The sequence below is a fragment of the Perissodus microlepis genome, chromosome 9 (genome assembly GCF_051167445.1).
Source record: "Perissodus microlepis isolate ML-2025 ecotype Zambia chromosome 9, ASM5116744v1, whole genome shotgun sequence".
Taxonomy (NCBI): Eukaryota; Metazoa; Chordata; class Actinopteri; order Cichliformes; family Cichlidae; genus Perissodus; species Perissodus microlepis.
Window position 1 is genome coordinate 27,932,748 of NC_140469.1, and position 23,771 is coordinate 27,956,518.

The 23,771-nt window shown below is 41.8% G+C and overlaps 1 protein-coding gene across 3 annotated transcripts in view; it reads right to left on the minus strand.

Moving 5' to 3' along the window:
• LOC146380674 (disco-interacting protein 2 homolog C-like) overlaps window positions 1–23,771 on the minus strand; it is a 71,836-nt gene that overhangs the window by 47,554 nt on the left and 511 nt on the right. For 2 of the 3 annotated variants that reach the window (XM_084939978.1, XM_084939977.1), the window contains exons 2-4: window positions 2,503–2,574; window positions 1,765–1,869; window positions 922–1,047 (exon numbers count right to left, since the gene is read on the minus strand). In XM_084939978.1, the coding sequence (XP_084796104.1) occupies window positions 922–1,047; window positions 1,765–1,869; window positions 2,503–2,574 (303 nt within the window). The remainder of the gene's footprint in view (window positions 1–921; window positions 1,048–1,764; window positions 1,870–2,502; window positions 2,575–23,771) is intronic. The other variant, XM_084939979.1, reaches the window with a different exon arrangement.

Sequence of the window (23,771 nt, forward strand, 5' to 3'; positions counted from 1 at the left end):
TGGCAGTGAACAAAGTTATTACATTTCCTCCATTAAAATCCAATCAGCAGCAAAATTATACCGTCAACTCCAATTATGTTCAATCTAATGAGCTCATATTTGAGGTAAAGGTCAGCTCCGACTTTCCCCCTTCGTCCACGTTTTTTGCAGTTGCAAATACGCAGAATAGTCAGCTACTAATCGGTGTTTTTCCTTTTTCTGATGGCAGATCGCATTTACAGTAGCTGACTGCGTGCAACGTTACATCTGTCTGTGGTTTGTTTTCACTGTAAAACCATCAGTGCCTCAGGAAATGTGCATGTTTGCAGTTTTTTGGAGAGATGAGTGTGTTTCTGTCAGAATGGAAAACGTCTGAGAAAGCAGAGACACGGCATTACAACATAATCCCGTCTGGGCTCGGGCCTGCCTCTCCGGGGTCAAATTTTCGGCTTAGTGCAACCCATTTCAGCGGAGATAACCACAGCATGTGTGTGTATGAGTGTGTGTATGAGTGTGTGGACCTTCTGGGTACTTTTTTATTTAAACTAAATACTATTTTAAAGACATGAAAAAACAATCCAACGCTTGGCTGCTTCTAATCTCCTGCTCAAAAGTGCACATCAGAAGATCACATGACCTGTTAAACTGAACCACTGAGCTATTCTTAGTTCAATATTGTTAAGTCGTGTAACTTTACGAAGCCACTTTCACACATTCTGTTTATAAGTTAAATTACTGAGCTCCCTTATTATATTTTACTTTGTTTTTTTTTCTAGTTTGTCATATTTTATTTCTACTTTATTGACGTATTTTGTTATAGCTTGCAGTTTTAATGTTTTAATCCACCGTCACAAGTATATGTTGTCTCATTTGATCACATCTCAATCAGAAAAATACATGGAGGACAAATACAGGTGTGTGTCTCAGTCTGTGTGTCGTCACCTGGAGGCGTGTATGCATCCATGGAGGTCTGCACCACCAGCGAGCGTCTCTTGGAGGGCATGGGCACCGCCACCTTCCTCTCAACGTGTCGCGCCAACACAGCCTGCACCGCCTCAGTGTGGACGTCTGAGTGAGAGAGAGAGAGACAGGTAAACAGGCTCATTCATGCAAAGGAGGAGGGAGAAAGTTTTCCTAAAACATGCAAGTGGAAAACAAAAAGAAGGATGGCACTGCAGAAAAAGTGCACTGTCCCCTCCATCTATGTCTTTTCCAACAAACAAACCCGCTGAAGTCCCATCCATTTTGATTACACTGCAAGTCCCTGTAATGTATTAACTGAAAATTACAGTTCACACATGAATAAAGCCAGACTGTAATCATCCTTCAATTCACAGTAAAGAGCAACAAGTTCATTTTAACTACCACAGTGCCAGCAGCGCGATCTGATATACTTCTGTTTTTCTAATCATAAGTACTGAATGCCAAGTGTGTGCAGTAACATGGTTACACTGCTTTATGAATTCATTTTTTCTTAATGCATTTAAAGTGGAACGTATTCTGTTCATTACCAGCTCTGTATTTTTATTCTTGGCCTCTGCTATAGTAGCTTTGCATACTACACAATCCTTCTTCATCTTATACTAAGAATACTGAACTAGGCTCACAGGGATTACTTGTACATACGCTGATTTCATTATATCTGAAGCTTTCACCTTGTTTAATACGAGTATCCACTGCTGGAAGAGGAAATATGAGAGAAAATGAAGAGGAGGTGAATATGGACACTATATAAGAAGTCTCAGTGATCCGCTGGTGGTGTTTATGCAGCTGTAGTTTCCGTACCTGATCTGTAGCGCTCGTCTCTGGTGCCGGAGGTTCTCCGTCGGTGGAAACGGGCTGCAGAGGGAGGGCCGAGGGGGGCCCGGTGAGACATTGGCCCCTCCATACCTACAGAGGCAAGCAGACAAGCAGCGACAGATGCATACATATATAGAGAGACAGACATACACACACGTGCACAAATACATTTGACAAAAGCAAAAGATAGGAGGGCCAACAAAGAAAAATAAACATGGAGATGATCTGACTCAGCAGAAAAATGTGATTTTTCTGGCATCTTAAAATGAAAGAATTGATAAAGAAAAAGAAGGTAAAAAAAAAAATTATTCGAAAAATGTGGTAGTTGCTTCTCTGCTCTCTGATAGAACATCCCTCAGTATCCAGTGAGCCGTTATTGCTAAATCATCCGATATACGATAAGGATAAACCAGATTGCGTGACACATATGTGTGTGTGTGTTTTAGCTGCAGGAGAGCCTGTAGGGCGTGTTTGTGCGTGTGTGTGTGTTTGAAGACAGCGACTACAGCACGTTCAGATAAAGAGGAGCAGGCCCAAGCTGAGCTCTAGGGAGTCCTAACCTACATTCACTAATGGCGGCGGCTGAAGACTGAATCGATAGAGTCGAGTACAGTATCATTGCCACTGTATTTGTCATGATACTGGATCGATTCTCTACTAGCGGTATGGGAATATTTTCGCGGCGTGGGGAGTGTGTGGGGGAGTCAGAGGTTGCTAAATTACCTCCAGCATGTGGAACATATGCCCTGATCAGCTTGGACCTCTTCTTCTCATAACCCTTCTGAGTGATGTCCCCTGCGAACAGATAGAGATAGATAAAGAATGAGAGAGCCAGCGGAGGGTGCGTGGGTGTTTCCCTTCATCTTTTTTTCCCCCAGAAATTGTGTCCATCAAACACGTTTTGGTTGCTTATACTGTTTTTGTTTTTCTTTAAAGAGGACCTATTATGCTGATTTCCCACTCTTTGTTTTAAACCCTGATTCACAGTACTGGGCCTTATTGCAGCCGTCTTCAGTGTATGAAATAAGCTGTTCCCCTCCTGTTGATACAGTTTTCTTCTCATTTCATTGGCTGCCCCTCGTAAAGAGACATTTTGAAAAGCAGGTGGGTGGGGCTTCTGTACTCGAGCTGGGTGCCTAACATGACCATATAAGGAAATCTGCTTTTGCTGACATCATAATGGTGGTAACACTTTATTGTAACAGTTGTGAATAACTAGAAATTTGATAGTTTATTAATCCTCACATGGAATTTCCATTATTGTAAAGTTGTATCTGATATTTATAAATCTTTTTAAATAATTCATACTGGATAATGCATATATAATGAATTAATTTGGCTGTCTTTTCAGTTGAACAAGTGAATAGGTAGTTTAGCAGCTGGATAAATAACAAGACTGTTACCTGGAGATGGTGGTTTTATTTTCACTGCTTTATATTCATTTATGCTAGCTGTCAGGCTGTTAGACAAGACTGTGGATTGGATGTTATGACAGTAAAGAGCAATATGTGTGTCGTTACACATGCGTTGCAGTGTGTCTGCTTTGATCTGAGCTGTTCATGTTGGGCTTGGAGCGTATACATAAACATTGGCATTGTGGCCATGCTAGATACAATTACAACCTATTACAGTCTGTTTCACAAAGAGAATACACTGGGCGTGGCTGCATGAGAGTTGATCACATCCTCTCAAGGCAAGGAGAGGGTCCCAGAAATGGCTCTCTGTTTAAATGGCATCAGGTCTGTTTTTCACAGGAGTGGGCAGGAAGTCGGACACAGGTGGAATCTGAAGCTGTGTGAGGGATGATCTGTCTCACTGTTGTGGCCATATGAGCAAAAGGGCCAACATTTACACAAACCTTGTCCTTGTGTCTGAGGTGCCAGCAACTTTTTATGACACAATAATAACACCAGTTATTATAAAATAATAGGAGTTACAGGATAATCTAATTGTTTGTTAACACCCCAATAGCTATATACTAAATTTCACATAGCTATTTAACAATTTACTGTTTATTAATGACAGTTATGATAAAGTGTTACCAAAACTCCTGAGATGGTGCTTTATTGGGATTACCTGTGCATGCACTGACCTCAGTATTTAGTAGGCAGTAGTTTTTCAGCCATGTTTAAAACCTCTACCACTGTGACAGCATAGCTACAGCACAGAGAGTAAGGAAAAGCGTAACAGGTCCACTTTAAATAAGATGGTGCAGCCTCATTGGTCTCATGTCACCCAGCCTCCTCTGTCTCTCAGTCTTTTAATGCTTCTGTCCGACTGTTAATTAAGAACATAAACATAAATAAAACAACATGAAATGAATAATGGAGATGATGAATATGAGAACGGGAATAATGTTATGCACTGCACAGACTCTGCAGTTCAACAGTCAAATGCTACATGATGTTTTTTCCCCAATGCATACAGAAGCTTTCAAGGTCGTATGATAATCTGATCATCGTTATAATGTTATGTGGCACAATTCTTTGTTTTGTTCTGCAGCGCACCAAGGTCTTGTTCGCTTTCTGACATCAGAACATCAATGCTTGACATTCATGTCGGGTTTAAGCACCACAGCAGGAGGAGCCTCTGTCTTGGGTGTCACTTTTATATTTCTGGAGATAAAGGGTCCCAAATGAAAACCTGAAAGACCAGAAACAAAGCTGGAGAGACCCGTGATGGATGACTGGGGAAGGAAATTTCATCTTGGCTTTTGGACTCCTGTCCAGCAGGGAACACGAGTAAATACACTTAGTGCTATCATTTGTACACTACATGTCCAAAACATCACCCAAGGCCATAGAAAGCAACTAGAAGAAGCTGCTCATTGAATCACATCTGATTCAGGAAGCACCTCACCCAACAGTCTTTGTATACACAGTGACCGTCAACAGGCATGATCTTTTCCTTCCTGCACTCCCACCATGAGAGTCATCTGAGGTATTAGTAATTCAGTTCGAATAAATGTAGCTTTTTCTTTATAAAAGACTCAGAAATAGTAGAAAATTCATTGATTTCTGTCAAAAATTCAGCTCGATCGACTGTACACAGATCAGTCACGCGTGCATGAATAGCTGACCACCAGAGGAAAAACATATAGTATAGCTGTAGGTAACATATCTCTTCATATAAACTACATGACAAGTGAAATGACGCCATCAGTACTCCTGTTATGTGACTACATGATGATTTTAAGACCGAGTATGAGTATTAGTGTGGATTAGTGACAGCAGCAGAGACTAATGGACGGACAGGCAGAGGTCAGCGTGGAGAGGCAGCGATGCAGAAATTCATTACAGTCCCTAAGGGAGGTCGTGGCTGCCTAGGCGACCCCCCACCCCCAGCAAAACCAACACGGCCGCTGATCAATCACAGCACCCCACGGTCCTCGCTGCAGGGCTAATATGTGCTAATACTTCCTTGTTTGTCCCAATTAAATGCTGTTAAACTGGCTCACACCAGTTCGCTAATTATTGATTGTTGTTTGATTGCCACGGAGACGGGAGACAAATCAAATCCAAAGACAAAAGGACGCCGGGAGGCAACAATATCAGTCGCTCTGAGACAAGTGAAAGTGTTACACCGCAGCAGATGCCTTTAAAGTCATCAAATGTCATGAAAAACATCAAAATCAACCAATGACGTAGCTTTTCTGTCTCTATATAAAAGATTTTTATACAACATTCAGGTTTTTGTTTAGTTTCTTTTTTTAAGCATCAATTCTGCTCATCTCCATCTCCCCTCTCTATGACATCAAGAGAGCCAAGAGAATAAAAAAATGAGCGACTGAGAACAGAAAAGAGACAAACTCAGCTAAGAGTAAAGTTAAATCAAATATTTAAAAAATTGGCAAATAATGATTACTTTAATAAGTTTATTTTGCTATCAAGTACACATCAAACATACTTGTCTTTAGAGCCATGGCTCTAAAGACAAGTATAGCTCAAGAGACGATGACTAAGCGAGAGCCTAAATTCAACATTTCAACCACTTTTTAGTCCACGGGCAACTCTTAGTCCCCTCTGATCAGCAGCGGGCCGGGGCAGGAAAATCAATCAAAAACTCCTTTCTTAAAGTTTATAGAAGTAAAAGCTATTTGTGAAAACACTCATATGTAAAAACATTCCAACAATGTGTCTCATGTTGTTCCACTTTCTATCAAACGACTGTCGTTACCAAGTCTTAACTCAAAAACGTCCTTTTTGGCTCTTTATCTTAAACGTCTTGATTTCTTCTTAGTAGAAATATAGAGAAGTAGTATTAATAGTAGTAAAGTGTCATCCTTCTCTGAAATGTTCACACTTTGCAAGCAGTCCAGTGGCTCTACTCTCAGACTTCCCTCAGTGGAAGCAGCACAGCAGGAAGTCCAAACTGGGAATGAAAATATCCAAATGAAAAAGACTCCAGAGCTTGAAGTGCACGAAGAACAAACAGAACCAGAGCAAGCACAAAACACCGGTCAGCATGGACAAAAGGGGACACAATAACACAAAGACAAAAACATTGAAACAAGAAGACTTCACAATAACATGAAGGGATCAAGCAGACGCACCACCAGAGAGAGAGGACAGAGGGAGGAACCCAAAGGAAAATACTGAGGCAAATAAAAGCACCCTGGGAAATACAAAACTACCGAAACCCAGTAAACACAGCAACACCAGAAGAATAAAGCAATTAATAAAAGAACCAGAAATACAATAATACAATAACATTTAGAGCTCAAACACACCAAGACATCCATAAAACATCCCAGCTTTGTTTTTTAAGCAAAGCTTTCATAAACATTTCGAGGACAGAGTGGAGCACCAGGATGGTCCAAACAGTGAAAGTGAACTACACTGTGTTTATGGGAGTGAAAGGAAATGTCCCCCTGCGCACCGCTGTGGCTCGCTGATGTGTTTTCAGACCAACAATGGAGCGCACGGGTTTTGGATACACAGACGATAAATCACTGCTGATTTTTGGTCTTTTTGTTGGGCTTTCTGACAGCTAGAAAAATGTAGTATATCACCAGGCTTCCTGTTTATCTGAGCACAAACGCATCTACACTGTCAGATCTATGTGATACCAAAGAGTCCAACATATTTCTGTTGTAAAAAGTGAGAATCGTAGACCTGCCAGGAGAGAAGACGCTCGGCTTTTTCAGAAATCTTGCTTCACTAGTTTTATCTGCAGTCTTCTGCTTTATTTCAAGCTGCTGTTTCTGTAAAAAGTGAATTTATCACACCTGAGTGGAGACTGCTACTCAATTTACCAAAAGATGAGCTCAGCTGTTTGCACACAGATTTTTTTTTTTGCAGTGCGTGACTTCAGGGCACAGATGTGATTGTGCGTCTATGAATACAAACAACTTATTGCTACAAACAAACAGTGGAAGTGTAGTGAATCCAGTTTCCATAAAAATCACTTCCTAGAGAGAGAACCTTATTATGGTGTGCTGCCTAAACAATATATTTCCAAGAAAGTCTCTGAAGGACCATAAATCAGGTCCAGTGAGCTCACGCTGGCTACTAATCCATTTCCAACAGCTTTATCCATTTCTTAAAAAACAACCCTGCAAACATCATGACAGCAGCCAAGATGGTTTTAAGGCAGGCTGCCAAACGGGACGCTGTTTCTATGTCCAGTGTTGGTGCAGTCAGACCCTCTCATACAAGCCAGGAAATATTGTTAACTGCAGTGAAATGTGTGAGTGTAAGTAAGTGGCTCTCGATGGTCAAAATTCTCCCCTATAAAGGGTCAGTGATATATTTCCATCGTATGGACTTCATCAGGATGTTCAGAGTGACCGTGCAAATATACCGGATCTCCAACACGTGTATTTTTCTATCATCCTGTAGATTCAAATCGCACCAGGAGATTTTCAGAAACGGAGCATTTAGTCTACAAAAGGCTTTACGGTCCTATTTTTAATGGAAATAAATTATACAGACTGCAGTAACATACAGACAATCCAAGAAGTTTCTAGCCTGCAAGACCTGCTACTGGTGCTCTGCTAACACTAGCTATACTCTTCACTGTAAGGCCTCAGAAATATGGCTCTAGAGACAATCTCCTGGTAACGTATACTTACTATAAAAAAAGCTTTACTCTCCAAATGGTTGCCAGAGGTTGCAGGCTGTTGCTAGGTGAATTTGGTCACAGAGAGGGTGCTACACCTTTGAAGACAAGTCTATGTCTTCCATTCAAACTATGGGTGACTGCAGCAACGTGTTTGCAACCAAAGCAACTGGAAGGAGTTTTTCTCTCGAGTACCATATGCCTTTTTGTGACCAAAAAGCTGTAACCACTAGCAACTACTGACCAACCAGATGGAGAATAAAGCTTTTTTGTCAAGCAACTGTACATATCCAATTGCATGTTATATTTCAGTAACACTTAAATAGGACTTTATTATCAATTAATGTGACTAACAGTTTCATATAGCTCTTAAATACACACACAATATTTGTATGGTCAGTGTTTAACTACATTAATTCTATTCAATATTTTTAGAGTATTCAACTAGTCTCATTTTTTCAGTCATTTAAACAAAACAGTAAATTAGTTGACAAGGAGACCTCTAACGCAAATATGGTCAAATCTGGCTCTAAAAAGAATCAAATGAGACAACCCGGCTGATAACGTTGAGGCTTTAAAAACCCAATGAGTTTATACCGTCCATGGATGCTTCCAAAATGAGCTGCATCACATTTAGCTTGAACGACAATGAGCTAGGGTTATTACAGCTAACTAAAACATTGCAGTGAATCGAAACAGAATAAAAACTGGACACTGGAAGCTACTGAGACCCATAAAACTGACTGAAACGATACTGTGCAGATGATTACCATCCTTCCATAGCATGGCAATCACCTTCATCTAGGAAATATCTGAAGGCTCTCTTTCCATTAGCTTGGCTTGAATTTGGGCTTTTATGAGAAGTGCAAAAATCAAAAGTTGAAAAAGCCATAAATGAAATTCTTCTTCATTCGTCCTCTGTCACACCGACCCTCTGCATATCCTCCTGCACTACATCCATGAACCTGCACGTGTCCATGCTCATCCAGCCTCTCCAACTTTGTCTCCAAACCGCTAAACCTGCACTGTTCCTCTGACATTCTCATTTCTAACCCTGTCCATTCTGCTCACTCCCAGCGAAAATCTCAGCATCGCCAACTCTGTCACTTCCAGCTCAGCCTCCTGTCTTTTTATTGGCACTCACCTGTTCTAATGGCATTACTTCATAGCAGGTCTCACTACCATTTTGCAAACCTTCCCTTTTACTCTTGTTGAATCAAATCACCACTGGCGCTCATCCCCACCCTGCCTACACTCTTTTCTTCACCTCTCCTGTGCACTGCAAGAAATCATAATTGAAATTAAACCCAATTAACTCTCTAATAAACACACAAACTAATTTTAAAAAAATCATGAAAAAAACAGAGAACTATTGTAGAGCTGTGGCACTGTGAGGTGGAGGTGTTTGAGAAATGTGGCTGATAGATAGATAGATAGATAGATAGATAGATAGATAGATAGATAGGTGTGTGTGTGTGTGTGTGTGTGTGTGTGTGTGTGTGTGTTACATCTGACTGAGGTGTTTTCTCTGTTTATTCCTGGTTTCTTCTCTCTCTAATTCACACACACGAGCGGTCCATAGGGAGACGCCATCTTCCACTTGCAGCGCAGCAGAGCAGGGAGGGAGTTGCCTAGCAACGGTTCTCCTAGAGAAGGCCTGAAACGGCCATCTTGGATTTGGAGCATCAGATGTGAGAAGTGGGCTAATGATACCTGCCAGGGGGAGCGCATATGTTCGAGTCTGTGAGGTGTGTGTTTGTGTGAGGTGTGTGTGTGTGAGTCGCAGCAGTCTGTATTGGCAGCCTAATTACTTTCCTCCGTCTCGCCGCTCCCTCTCTTCCCCGCTCCTCGACACTCACCTGTTTTAATGGCACACAGCTGAGAGAGGATCGATAGCGGCTGACTGCAGATTGGAGAGCAAGTGAGAGAGAACCATGAAAACTTATTTTACCAAGTTCACCATAAACCTGTAATGTCGTCTGCAGAGAACACATCATTCCAGATTTCTGGATGTTTTACCACCAACTTTTTCTGCAACAATATAATCATGTCAGTCACAAAAAACAAAAAAAGTCCCAACAGTCTCAATTAATGACTTGATTTAATAAAACCATAAAACAACGAGTAGTAGTTACAATTTCCTAAAGAATATCTTGTGTGTTTGTGTTGTTTGTTTGGCTTGATCAATGCTCAAAAACCAAGAATTATCTTTTGTTTTTTTAATCACAGCAGAAAACCAGACGTTTACAGTCCAAAATCCAAAATTACTCGTCATAGGAGTAAATAAAACCCTAAAATACACATCTAATGCTAGCGTGAGGACCCCTACCAGACGCAGGAGCTGGTCAGGATTCAAACCCCGATCTATCGTTCCAATCATGGAAGTGTTGCTACTACACTAACCAGCTACCAACAGCTACACGACTCACACCCCCCAAACAATCTCCAAGCTACCGAGTACATCCTGGGCGTGGTCAGAGAAAGAAAGGAAGTTGGAGAAGCAGAGGTAAGCAATATCGCCCTAAGGTGGTCCTAGTGGATCGCATGGACGAAGCAACACTAACCGGTATAGAAATGAGCAAACAAACACATGTGTCTGCTACGCACTAACACCACCCACACAGCACATAAGCTACATCGGTAATGCCTTGTGGCGCTGTGCTGGATGGAGCGTGATTTACTGACTACGCTCCTCTGTCATGCCAATGTCACAGCAATGGCGGTGAGGGTGCTGTCAGGGCTAGCACCGATTAGCAGACCATGCACGCAATCAGTGCAGTTTTCTGACTGCATTAGTTAATGTTACCTGATAACGTATCATTCAATAAAGTCAATAAAGCTGATTCTGATCATTCTTTGGTCTAAATTTGGTCAAATAAACCAAAACCAAAAAACAGCGATGGCCAAAAAGCTAACACTGAGTCAACACTACGCATAAGCAGTAAAAAAGAACAGATGTGGCGACCTAGATGTCACCTGTTAGACAGGTAACATCATGAAAGCCTCGAGCCAAATTTTTTTGTCATCCCAATTTCGGTGTTGAATACTTGTGATTGTGAATGATTAGCCAATGAGGCTATCCTGGATAATCCTCCTTTCTTACACTTGAAATAACCACATTTTACAAGACGAACTTAATATTTTCTTCAGTATGACCAGAAATGAGTGACTCAGGTGGTTCCTTTTAGGTCATTCATCTCGATGATCTGCACCTTTAACAATATATCAGGAACTATGAGCTGATGGAAAAGGGGTGCCTGGATGGGAAATCATAATTACATCTCTTAAATGAAGAAAAAATCTTAAAAAATAATTAAGAGGATGTAGAACCTTTTCTCCTGTCAACTGACTGCAGCAACATCTAGATGCACAGCATCACTGTTGGCTCTGCATTACACACAATCTTTCTATTGGCTGGACTCTGCTCTGCCGTCCTTTTCCTTAACATCCAGCTTTCACTTGATCTCTCTCTTTCTTATCACATAATCATAAACAGCCAGTCCACCCACAAAGCCACCATGGTAACCAAATCTACCTCCAGCAGGCACACTCAAACACACACACACACACACACACACACACAAATGCACACACATAAAGGAGGACTAAAGCATGCGTCATGCTTTGGGGACCTTGGGCTGTCACACTCACATGCAGGGACCCGTGTGGATGGCGGGGCGTCCTCTGGCTTTACAACTTGTGTGTCCACAGCAAAGCCAGGGGCAACACGGGTACACACAGAAACACACACATTTATACAGTATATGTCTAAATATACACACAGTTGTAGCAGCAGCCAAGCGTCACGTCCACAATGGTAGAAAAGCAGAAAACCAGGGCGCCCTGTCGGAGCAGTGGGTTAAGATGCCACCAGTGGAAATACAGTATCATGTCCAGGGGGAAACAGTGATACGCGTCCATCACAGTTTCCCACAGTCCAAAGAAACTCAGCTCGGGATATGAAACACAGACAAAGGCTACAAATGGTTACAAAGAGGAGGCAGAGAACTACACATATATATCATAATTGCAGATACATTTTCTGACAAAAGGCTAATCTATTATCAGAGGGGATGCGTCTATTAATAATGCATTACTTCTATTAAGAGATGCATTTACTTGTCACTCCCTAATTTCAGTCAGTAACATATCTGAGGGGTAATGAGCTCGCAGCCTCCTCAGCCAGACGGTATTCTGCTGCTGCAATAAGTCACTTACTTCAAACCAGAGTCGTCTGACTGAATTTTGCAGGACTGATCGTTCGCTCGCTCAAACACGGTTTATGAAACAGTCACTCATGTATTGATTTGCACTTCCTGGACATGAATTTTCCAACCTGATTTTTGAGCCTGAGCTCAGATCTGTCTGGTCTCATTTGTACTTATTTGTGTCCATGTAGAAGAAATGAATATTTTCCCTTTGTGTGTGACTCCACTTGTGCCTATTTTGTTTTTAAAAAGATGTCAATTTAAAGCACATCACAAATGATTGATTTAATGTAATTTGTTTTCATATTGTACTTGTGTAACACAATGACAAGGAAAATTGACTTGTAATTACATTTTTGAGTGCCTGGTTTTATTGATCCATTGATCCATATCCAAATAATATTTATTTCTGGGAATAAATGATATTAAAAAATTAAAAAGAAAACACTGAATCGGTCTGCAATTTCACAATCAGTGTATCTACAGTCTGGATAATAAACCGTTTGATGGCATTACTGTGCTCTGCAAACTTTTCATTATACTTGGCACCTTGTAAACAAGCAGTCACACTGAAAAAAACTCGAACTACAAGCTCGTCTTTGCTTCAAGTGGCTTAATCGAGTAAATGTTCGGTCTCCTCGCTCAATAAATGACACTAACTGTTCAAAATTAGACTCAATTTGCAGTTCAACACTGAATCCATTCAGCGTTTGAGCTGTAGTGACACCTCTCTCTCTGTTTCTGCTGCTCCTCACTCTTACCTAATTAAAAGGTTAAACTGTCAAATTAAGGCAGAAACAGACACGCAAAGCAACGTTTTTCCTGCCTATGAAGGGACCTCTGGGGTGAGACGACATTTAACGGGATCAGTCCATGTAAAAGCCGATGAGTCTTGGAGGAACCAAAATATGCAATATGCCCGAGGAGTTAATAAATCTGTTTGAGAAAAATTAAAAAACCTCTTTGGGTAAAATACACAAAAAAAATCATCTATGTAGGACAAAAAACCTGCAGAGAAAAATTCTGGATTCTCACACTGACATCATCAGTGCATGTAAGTAATTGTTCCTATAGCTCAACAGTTCTTCTCATTTATTGGTCACAAATGTCTAACCAATGCTTGTTTCCACTTTTCAAGAACTGGGATTTGACTGGTTTTAGTGATTAGTAATAATGGAGTATAATAAACAAGCAATGTGAAGACGTCACTGTGGTTTGCGTAAATAATGATAAGCATCCTTCTCCGTATTTACCATTTTAAACTCGATTAGGGTAGCTTTGCATGACTCACAATTTAAAATAATCCTTAAGTATGTTATGCTGGGCCTTGGTGCCTTGCAAAGACTATGGGTATGAACAACAGCTGAGTGGGGCTTCTGTGCCTGAGATTAGGGCTTTTATACGAGATATAAGATGTGATAACATCCTTTATATCGATATAGTCTATGTTACGTTATAATTATAGTTGTGGAGCCGCAAGTTTGCCTCTCTTTGTCCACTTTTGTCTCTACGCAACGTTACTCGACCTCGCCTCTCCTTCACTGAACACAACTCCCCCTCCTCCCCCATCGCTTCACCTGCAGGCAGCGACAAGATGGACACGGCAAATCTCCGTTAACGAGTTACTGCGCATCGCCCCTTGCGTGGGGCTGGACGGCGTCAACGTGTTAACGAGCTAACCGCGCTAACGTCATGCAGCCTGCATGGCCTAAAACCCTTTCATTCTCTCAAATATCGACAGTGTGCCTTATGTATGAATTCTGCTTGTGCTTGATGACCGCGAACTGATTTTATGTGGTACACAGCGCTCAGCAATATGTCAATAAATGTTTTAGTTCGACTTTGGTAAGCGACGGAGCTGCACCGCTTGATGGATTGTCGGAGCATTACGGCTGCCGAGGAGCCTCGCGGAGTGATACGTACTGTGCTTCAACGTAATATTACTGTATTGTGTGTGTATAAGGACCATAAATAGCACCAGTTAAGAGACACGGTTACGAAGCGGATTTCAAACTCCAGGCTGTCAGTCACGCAGTAGAAGTTGTGAACAGAGCAGCTGTTAAATCTGTCTTTGTTATTATGCTCAGCGTCTTTTAGTTTACACTTTGCCTGCACAATTGTGAGCTCTTTGTTATGCACAAAAACAACATTGTTTTCTTTTATTTATGGAGCGTTATTATTTAATAAATGCTCATAATTTATTTTTGAGTAGTTTTCTTCATGTACATCTATGCTGTATGTTAATTAAAGTGCCTGTGTGACATCTGGGACACAGCTTTGACTAAGAACTCTCTTTTTGTTCTTATTTTATGGCTTTAAAAAAATATCGAGATATATATCTTATATCACCATCCAGATAAAAAATATCGAGATATGAATTTTGGGTCATATCGCCCAGCCCTACCTGAAATGACCATTTTAGAGACATCCTCCCTCTAAGACACAGGTGTCAAACTCCAGGCCTCAAAGGCCGGTGTCCTGCAGGTTTTAGATGTGTCCTTGATCCAACACAGCTGATTTAAATGGCTAAATGACCTCCTCAACATGTCTTGAAGTTCTCCAGAGGCTGGTAATGAACTAATCATTTGATTCAGGTGTGTTGACCCAGGGTGACATCTAAAACCTGCAGGACACCGGCCCTCAAGGCCTGGAGTTCTCCACACCTGCTTTAAGACATCATACAAATAACTGTATATATGAAATAAAATAAATAATACTTTTTAATATACTGATTGAAGAGGGCTGGAAATGATTAGACAAATTAAACTCTGATTAACTAATTATTTACCTTTTTATTCAAACCTCCTAAATGTAAGAGCTTGCAGCTTCTGTGGGCATAAATGCCAAATCATGATCTTTGCACAGCAAGTTTTTAATACAACTCAATAAAACCTTGTGTTTCTAGTTTTTTCAAAGTTGGGGATAATAGTGGAATATCACTCAGTGCATTCACACACAGTAGTTTGTCCAGTAGACGGTGCAGGGAAGGCTGACCTCACAATCAGTGATACCATGACACCATTATTCACATTTAAAATCCAGTACTGGGTCTGGATGTAATTTTAAAGTATTAAAATCCAGCCATGGACTTCACAGTCTTCACTATGCACTGACTCTCCAGACTAAATAAAAAACTCTTGGGCAAATTAAGTGATACTAAAAGTAGTACCACTGAGAATTAGTTGAGTCCAGCAGCTTAAAGTCATGCCAAGTTTGGAGTTTAGATGAGTGATTCAGGCGATGATGTAACTTTCTTCTTAAAATGGACAAACCGCACAAACAAAACAGACAAGCAGCAATGAAACTCAGCATGAATTACTTGGTAACTTAAGTACAAAACTGTCCTAAAAGAAAGCTATACTATACAATAGCTTTTGCTGCTGACACGTTTCAGTCAGTCAGTACTGGATGACAGAACAAGTGTCCGGAGAACAATAGCCACGTGGTTTCCGGTTAAAAATGGAAAGCAGACCAGTGACAGCTCGATGAGTGGTGCGTTGGAGTGTTATCAGAATAGAAGGGCTGTCAGTCATTTGTCATGCAGCGTGTTTGAAATGACGTCTGTCTCCATCACATGCCTGCTGAGTCTCACAGCAAGCAAAACTAGACTGTGGGCCTCAGTTCTGTGGGCGTGTTGTGCAATTTGACTGCTCAATGAAGACGACTCAGATCAGAAGCGTTCAGATTGACTGAAAATCAGTGTCAGGATTGTGCTGATGATCAGCCATCAGGACTCCTTAAACAACACCGTGAAACCATCACGTAGTCACAACACATTAAAGCTGCTTGCTGCTAATTTGTTTTGACGTCTAGAGTAAAGGTGAGGTACAGGATTCACATGGACGTGTTTCAGGCTTAATTCCCATTTCACTCTGAATAGGCTGATAGAGTAGATGGTATAAAATGGAGAAAGTCCAATGGCAAAGCGTCAAGTTGAAGCTTAATTTAAATGTCTGTGCTGAAGCTACGTAAAGCCTGTGAAGTAGTCTATGCAAGTGGCCAGCGCTCCTGTGTTCATCTCCTTGACTTGATTTATTCTCTTTCAAGTCGATTTGAAAAATGATGCCAGAAACAGAAAATGCCTTGGAGAAAAAGGCGGTATTGAACAGGCCAATCACGGCCAGTAACGTTTGGGGAGGTGCACATCAAGTCATGACAGTTACAGCGTACGTAAGAACTTTTGCCATCTCCATCAGACTGTGAAACTGCATGCTTATTAGTTAAGAATCTGTGATTGTCAAGTTAACCAATGGGTATACCCACAATCATCCTCCTTTCTGAATCAAAGGAGGATGATAGTGGAGGATAATTCTCATATGAAGAGATCAGGAAAGTGTTATTGATGTCACAGAGAAAGTTTTCCCAGAGACGACTGCATTCTGAAAATATCCTGAGAGAGCAGGTCGTTGCTTGTGCAGCTAAATATGAAGGATAAGTTAATTAGCCTCCTGTATATGAACAATATCAGTAACAAGTAGCTAACTTGCCTGAAACTATGTGCCAATCAAACCTTGGTCACCCTGCCTTGTGAGTAGGGATGGGTATCGTTCAGGTTTTATCCGATACCGGTGCCAAACCGGTACTTTTGAAACGGTGCCTGTGCTTAAACGGTGCTCGAACCGGTGCTGAAAGAATGGAGAACACCAACTTTGTCCAAAAATCTCTATCATAACAGTTTTGTATAACATGTTGCCTTTACTTAGACCAGACAAAGATAAAGGACTGTAGCATGCCTCATGTTCTCCTCCACCTATAAGATCCCCAATAATCAATACGCACAGTGAAGTCAGACTGTCATAGGGCAGAGAGGGTCAGATAGCCAATTAGAGAAGAGATCAATCAGAAAAAATTTGAAAAGCTAGAAATCATCAAGCAAAGCTTCGAGACAAACATCAACCCAGCTGAGGCAGGTTTCATGCTGTCATACATGAGACTTATAATAATCCCGTCCATGTCAGAGAGTCAAGCTGCCCTTTTCTACCAGGCTGCTCGCTTGTTTGTGACAGAAGAATATCTTCATACTACATCAGATGATATCAATATGTTTTACCCTGCAGACTGCAGTCACAAGAAGACTGTCATTTTCACCTGCCCTTATTTATATCTGGCTGCAACAAGGCAGCAACTACAAGACTCATCATTACAGAACTCAGCAATGACACAGCTAGAAAGGAGGGCCTGGGGTGGGGGTGGGTTGCAAAGCAGCTTACAGTGGCAGAGGCAAATATAGGGTGGCTGAAACACCACTAATAAGAGATTTATCAACTGGATGTGTAGAAGGGTAAAACCTGAACTGCAGCTAAACTTGAATACGTTAAATGCCTGAAGACATTTTCTCATCAGTTACTATTTAGGCTCTAAGGTGTAAAACAAACCCAACAACTTTTAAATATTACCAAAGATTTGTCAGCAGGACTTTGCATATACACAGATATAACAAAATTTATCTTTAGGAAGGAACAGCTTATGTCAACTAAGATTTACAACTTTTAAAAGAATTTTTAATGAAATTTCAAGTCCAACTTTACAGTCAGATCATACCAAAGCAAAGAGGAGTTTCACAACTGCGGTTTTTTGGGGGGGGTCAAAATTGAAATACTTATCTGACGCAAATGTGGATTCACCAGTATAGATGATACTCGGCACAAATATGTGACCATTATTATACTTATTACGCTTCAGTGCATACTGTTTGTGAAAATTTGCTTTGTCATTACTTAGAGCTCAAGACACCAGTGGATGTGTGTGTGTGTGTGTGTGTGTGTGTGTGTGTCTGGTTTAATTATTAAAATAAATGAATCTTGTTTAGCATCTGCGACAAGCTGATATATAATTTGTACAGGTTATGAATACAAATTAATACTTCTGCATTTTGTGAGCTTAGGAGCACCAACAGGCCATTTTTACTAAATTCACACATCTCCATGTCAGTGCACTTTTCACTATCGAGCAGTGCATCTGCTTTGAGCATTCTGGCAACAAAACTCTGCCAGGTTCTGCCACCCTAATTTACATGAAATATAATAATAATACAAGAGGATTTTAGTAAATGATCAAGAAAAAAAACTAGACTTTAATAATTATTTGGAGATATCCAATTGTAAATGTCAGAAAAAGATGAATAGGATGTAGTGAAATGAGCCCAGTGTAAATAACTTACACGAATAACAGCAGAGCAGTTTTCCCTTATGAATTGCAATAATACCAAAAATCAGTACATTTATATTCTTAAAGGGATTTTTGTCAAAGTTAGGAAAGCAACATTTAAGTCAAGTGTGTTGCTTTTAAACAATAAAGAATCATTTCCAACCTTGTCCTCACAGTGAGGAATACAGATCAGTAATTTATCACTGCTGTTGGATCCATAATCAGGATTGGCAGATATCCAAACTCAAAGCATCTCAATCAAAAAAAGGGGAGAAGTTGGACTTGTGCTCCTCTAACTGTGACACCCAAAGCAACCTACTACACATGTTTCTTGGGCTTTTTTGAACAACATTACTCCTGGCCTCAAAAGCTACATAATCTAGTACTTTGAAATTTCAAACAACAACTATATGCTGAGTGATATGCTGGTGTGGTCATTGGAACTGTTGCTTCACAGCAAGAGTGTCTCAGGTTCAAACCCACCAGCTGGCTGGGGCCTTCCTGTGTGGAGCTTGCATCTTGTCCCTGTTCCTGCGTGGGTTCTCTCTGGCTTCCTCCCACAATCCAAACACATACACTACCTATACACTAGGTTAGCTGTTGATTTTAAATTGTATGTAGGTGCGAATGTGGTTGTCTGTCTATATGTCAGTTCTGTGACAGACCCTGGACTCTGGATGGAACTATAAACACCTAAATCTATGGAGTACAATAAGAAGAACTTTGCATCCCATCCTGATTGGAAACTCTCCTCCACAGCAATGCTTCATCCATCAAGCCTGATCAACTTAATCACACATAATAGTGTAAATACTCATTAATTATTCATCAACATCCCTGGGAAAGAGGCCGCGTGAGGCACTGCAGATACAAAAAAACAACAAGGCTACACTGACCTGAAATGTACGGCTTCAGGCCACAGATGCACGCTGTTGTTGTTGTGTTCATGCACACACAGAATCTAGGCCTTCATTGTTAATGAGGAAAAAAACTGCAATATTGCATTTTACAAAACCCCCAAATCTGCAAGAATTTAGAAGTGAAACGCAACAATCACCCTCACCAGCTCCTGATAAATATTCAATACAAAAAAGAAAAGAAAAAAATGAACAAAAGCTTTGATACCATGTGAAATATTTAGCAAGAGGAAGAAAATGTGCTGCTGCTGGTTTCACACCTGAGCAGCTCTTTGGTGATTAAACATGAACGAGTGTGTGGACATCCCCTCATTTTCAATCTCTTTGTTTCTCCTGGTCAAAGCGTTTTACTTTTAACACCTGACACTGGACCCACAGCTCACAGCGTGATCTCAAGAGGTCCTTAAACACACCAGAAACATTCACAGCTTCATTCTACAGCACTTTAACAGTTAGTTCAGGGACTGCAGGAGAGCTGGACTTTGAGAGCTCTGCGGTTAACGCGGCCGTCCTTTGACGTTCCTATCATCCACCGACAGCTCGCTGGATCCCATCTGCAAGTCACTCTGCATAAGAGCGAACGCTAAACGCTTGAGAATGGCTCCTTAATGCCTCGAGGTCACAGCAATACAGCAGAGATGATGCGATTTAGGCAACAGTAAGCGAGGGAGTGAGGGAGAGGCTTATCTACCAGAGCTCAGCTGATTGCTGCGTTTATCTAATAAACAGGTGGAGCGCCGCACCGTCTCCTCAAAGACAAAGACTGAAGTTTCATCCTGCAGCCATACTCACTAAATGCAGCAGGAAATTGTAGCCTGACTTTCATTGCTGCACATTTCAATAACTGTAAAGGCACGGCGTCCTCAAACACCTTTATTAGGAGGCAGAATACCTGCTTTACCTCTCTGCCACTAATCAGACAAATATCATCTGTGGCATGTTTTAGCTTCTTAAAGGAGAACAATTCTGCTCATTTCCAGCATCACATTTTATTCTTAGAGTAGTTTGCGTGATTCACAAGTCTAAATAATCCTTAAGTATCTTATACCAGGCTGTGACGCAGCCCCTCAGCTCATCCACTGTCCTCCTCTCAAAGCAACTTTCTCCTGATTGGCTGCCAAGTGTAAATGGAGGCTGGGTGGCACTTATGTGCCTGAGATGACCATTGTAGGTACAACGCACTCTATGACATCATACAGAGCCAAGACAAAAAAACATTTAAAAACTCAGTACTTACCTAAGAAACTAAGAATAGCCTTTCAAACATCAGTTAACAACAACTGAGGCTGGTGATCAATAAAGGCGATCGATACTTTCAGGGGGTTTTTTGCAAACTAATTAATCCCTTATTCACAAACAACACATAATCCACTCATCTATTTTTCTGAACCTCCTCATCTGAGTCACGGGTGCGCCAGTCAAAACATACGTTCAGACCTCCCTCTCCGCACTCACTCCTCCACTTGATGGATCGTTTTTGTTTGCTATGTTGATTGATCTTTGTGCGCAAACAGTGACGTTGCCACAGCTCTGAAACATACTAGTGCTGAAGGCGCGAACGCTCCCTGCAGCATTCTCCTGAAACATCGGAGTCGCCCCTCATATAAAACCTCCACATCTGGTATGTGGGGGAGAAGTCAGAACCGGAAGCAAAGAAAGTTTCATCTTTTCAAACTGTAGCAACAACGCGAGGATACAAAAACTGCTGAAACAACACCAAAGAGTAGCTTGTGCCAGCGGATGTGATGTCACTTTCTGTGGATTAATTATGTGCATCAATAGATCCTGAAGAAGCGATTAATCCCCAAAACAGTGCGGGCATCCACCATTCTCTGGCTGGAGAACTGTGGCCTCAGATTTGGAGGTGCTACTTCTCATCCACACCACTTCACACACAGATGCCACCTAGCAGGACTACATCATCCCCAAATCCACTTGGTACATACGACACTATTATCTGTTTCCGGGTCCAAATGCTCGATCGGTTCCCAAAAGCAAACAGTCACTGGCTCACCACCCAGAGGTAAAACTATCCAAATTCCTTTTACTCAAATGGAAAACAGCCCGGCTGCTTCACAAGGTTCAAACAATCAAAAATGTACAGCACCGCTGTAGGTAAAAGGTCGTAAACAGACACGAAAATCTACACACTGAGGATGTCTGGAGGATTAGTGAAGCACATATAACAATGTGCGACCTGGTGAGTAGCTACAGAACTATGATTAGGATAATAAAAACACATTCGCCCGGGAAACTGTAGGACGAGGGTTTAACTGCACTCAGTAAAAGTTCACCTTGATGGTCCCTGAGACAAACCAAAATCAGCAAACTTCAAATAAGCCAAACTTTTTAATCTGCTGCTGTGTGGTCTGAGGTACTCACTATGAAAAAGTCTTGACCCTAAATTTAATGTCCACACCCGACACCAGTGGCCTTCAAAAGGCGTTTCATCCAAAGAGTGGGACTGTAGTATTAACCAGCTGGCTAACAACTTGTTTCAATCACTTCCTGTTTGAGAACATTCATTTCAGAACACCAAGGTTACTGCCACGTTCCAGTTACTTTGGATGTCGGATTTAGTGATTTCCAGTAGGAAAGTCTGAAAAGCGTAGAAGACCAGGGCTTGTTTCACTTCTTAGCAAAGCAGAGCAACTCATGTACCACAAACAATACAACATAATGCTTGTTGTTTGTTGTAGGCAGGCTATTATTTTAGACATAAGGTTTCAAGTTTCTTTACTTGGACTTTATCTGGACTGTTTCTTACTTTGAAACTAATTGGTTAGTGTTTTGCTTTTCTCACCCGTGCAGTTTATTAATGGGCCGTGGTTACGCTGACAGCTTAACGCTCCACCCTAGCTTCCAAATGTGGACACTTTTGGATCTAAAAAAACAACAAGGTAATAATCAAGGCCTTCCAAAACTAGTGGGTGACGTCGCTGTGGCTATGTCCATTTTTTACACTTTTTATGCAAGTAACAAGAACACAAAGCATTGTTTCCTATTAGCTGATGTTAACAAATTGGAGTTTTTAAAATCTCTTTGAAGAGACGCCATCCATCTGAGCGGCCTCATCTGCTGCTCGCCGCGCTCCTGTTTTGTAATGACCACAGGAACACGATCCCTTAGTGATCCAACACACACACACTCACACACATATATACACACACTGTTCTCACCCCATGTTTGGATCAGTACACGTGACAGGCCCACACTGACATGTCCGTCGCACTATCAGGAGGCCTGTCATCCTTCAACCTGCTGTGATCCACCACTAACTCCACCAATCCCTCCATCACACACACACACACACACACCTGAATGTTTTCAGGCTGGCTGACGTTGGGCGTGACGTTTCCTCGTCGTCCCGCCGTTTCCATCATTAATAACATCTGCCAGCAGCAGGTTCTGCTCTGATAAACACTCTCGACTGGATTAGGAGCTCCAGTCGGCCTGCAGCTGCCACACTTTCACCTCAGCATGTGTGTGTGTGCGTGCATGTGTGTGTCACTGCAGAGAGAAAATAAAGCCTTTTATGAATGATGAGGCTGATCAGAAAGAAACGGGACAGTCTGATGCATCGAGGTTGGACTGCTTTCAGGGGATTTCAAAGGCACGCGCCGATGTTTTTAGATTAAAGCCGCAGATTCTTGCTTGTCTGGACTAATTACTCGGCACTCGCCCCACAATTTACACTCAGTCTTCATCATCCTCAGAGAACACGTGAAAGCATTTTCAAACACATATACACCACAATCTCCATCACCTTCAACAGATCAGATTTTGGCAGCATAACACACACGCACACCTGCACACAAGTAGTAAATTGTTGGCAAAAAAGGGTGGCTCACATCCAGCATGTATCCAGGATCTCTCCCTGTGCAATGTAGACCCTCTCAGGCCTGTATAAATAAAATATGCCCTCCACATTATATAAGGCAGAGATGCTCACTGGCACTGGGATAACAACTGGGTGGGATGTTGTGATTGGGATTCAATGGCCCATACAGAGGAGAGTGTGCATGTGTGTGTGTGTGTGTGTGTGTGTGTGTAAAAAGAAGATGGTGGTGGTGGGAAGAATATTCCTCCTCATCCTCAGGCCCAAAAAAACAGAGAGAGCGAGGCAGGGATGCAAGCAGGAGTCTGCGATCATGGGCATCAAAAGCCAAGCTGCCCCCCTCTGTGCTGCGCTGTCACGCAGCGTTGCATCGCGATGCTATTATTAAACACGCACACACACACACACGTACACACACACACAGGTAGGCTCGGCTGACTGTGTCAACATCTCAAGGTCAAACAATGGCTCGATTTTCGGACCCAAAACGGGCGAACAGGCCGTGTCGGGTGTGTGTGTATGTGTGTGTGTGTTTCCTCCGCAGCTGAGACAAAGAGCAGCGGGAGAATCCCGCAGCCTGCTCCCGCTCAGCCCTCATCCTCCCCCGGCCACACAGAGCTGCTCAGGCCGGTCCCCTGACTGACAAACATCTGGATGGGAGGAGCGGGAGGGGACAAGGAGGAGGAGGAGGTGGAGGACGGGGCCGCAGGAATGAACGGTTAGATTCCGTTAGTAGGTACGGGCTCCCGGTGTGGATGGTGATGGTGATGAGATAACGTGATAACGAGAGAAAAGAGGAAGAGGAGGAGGAAGAGAAGTAGG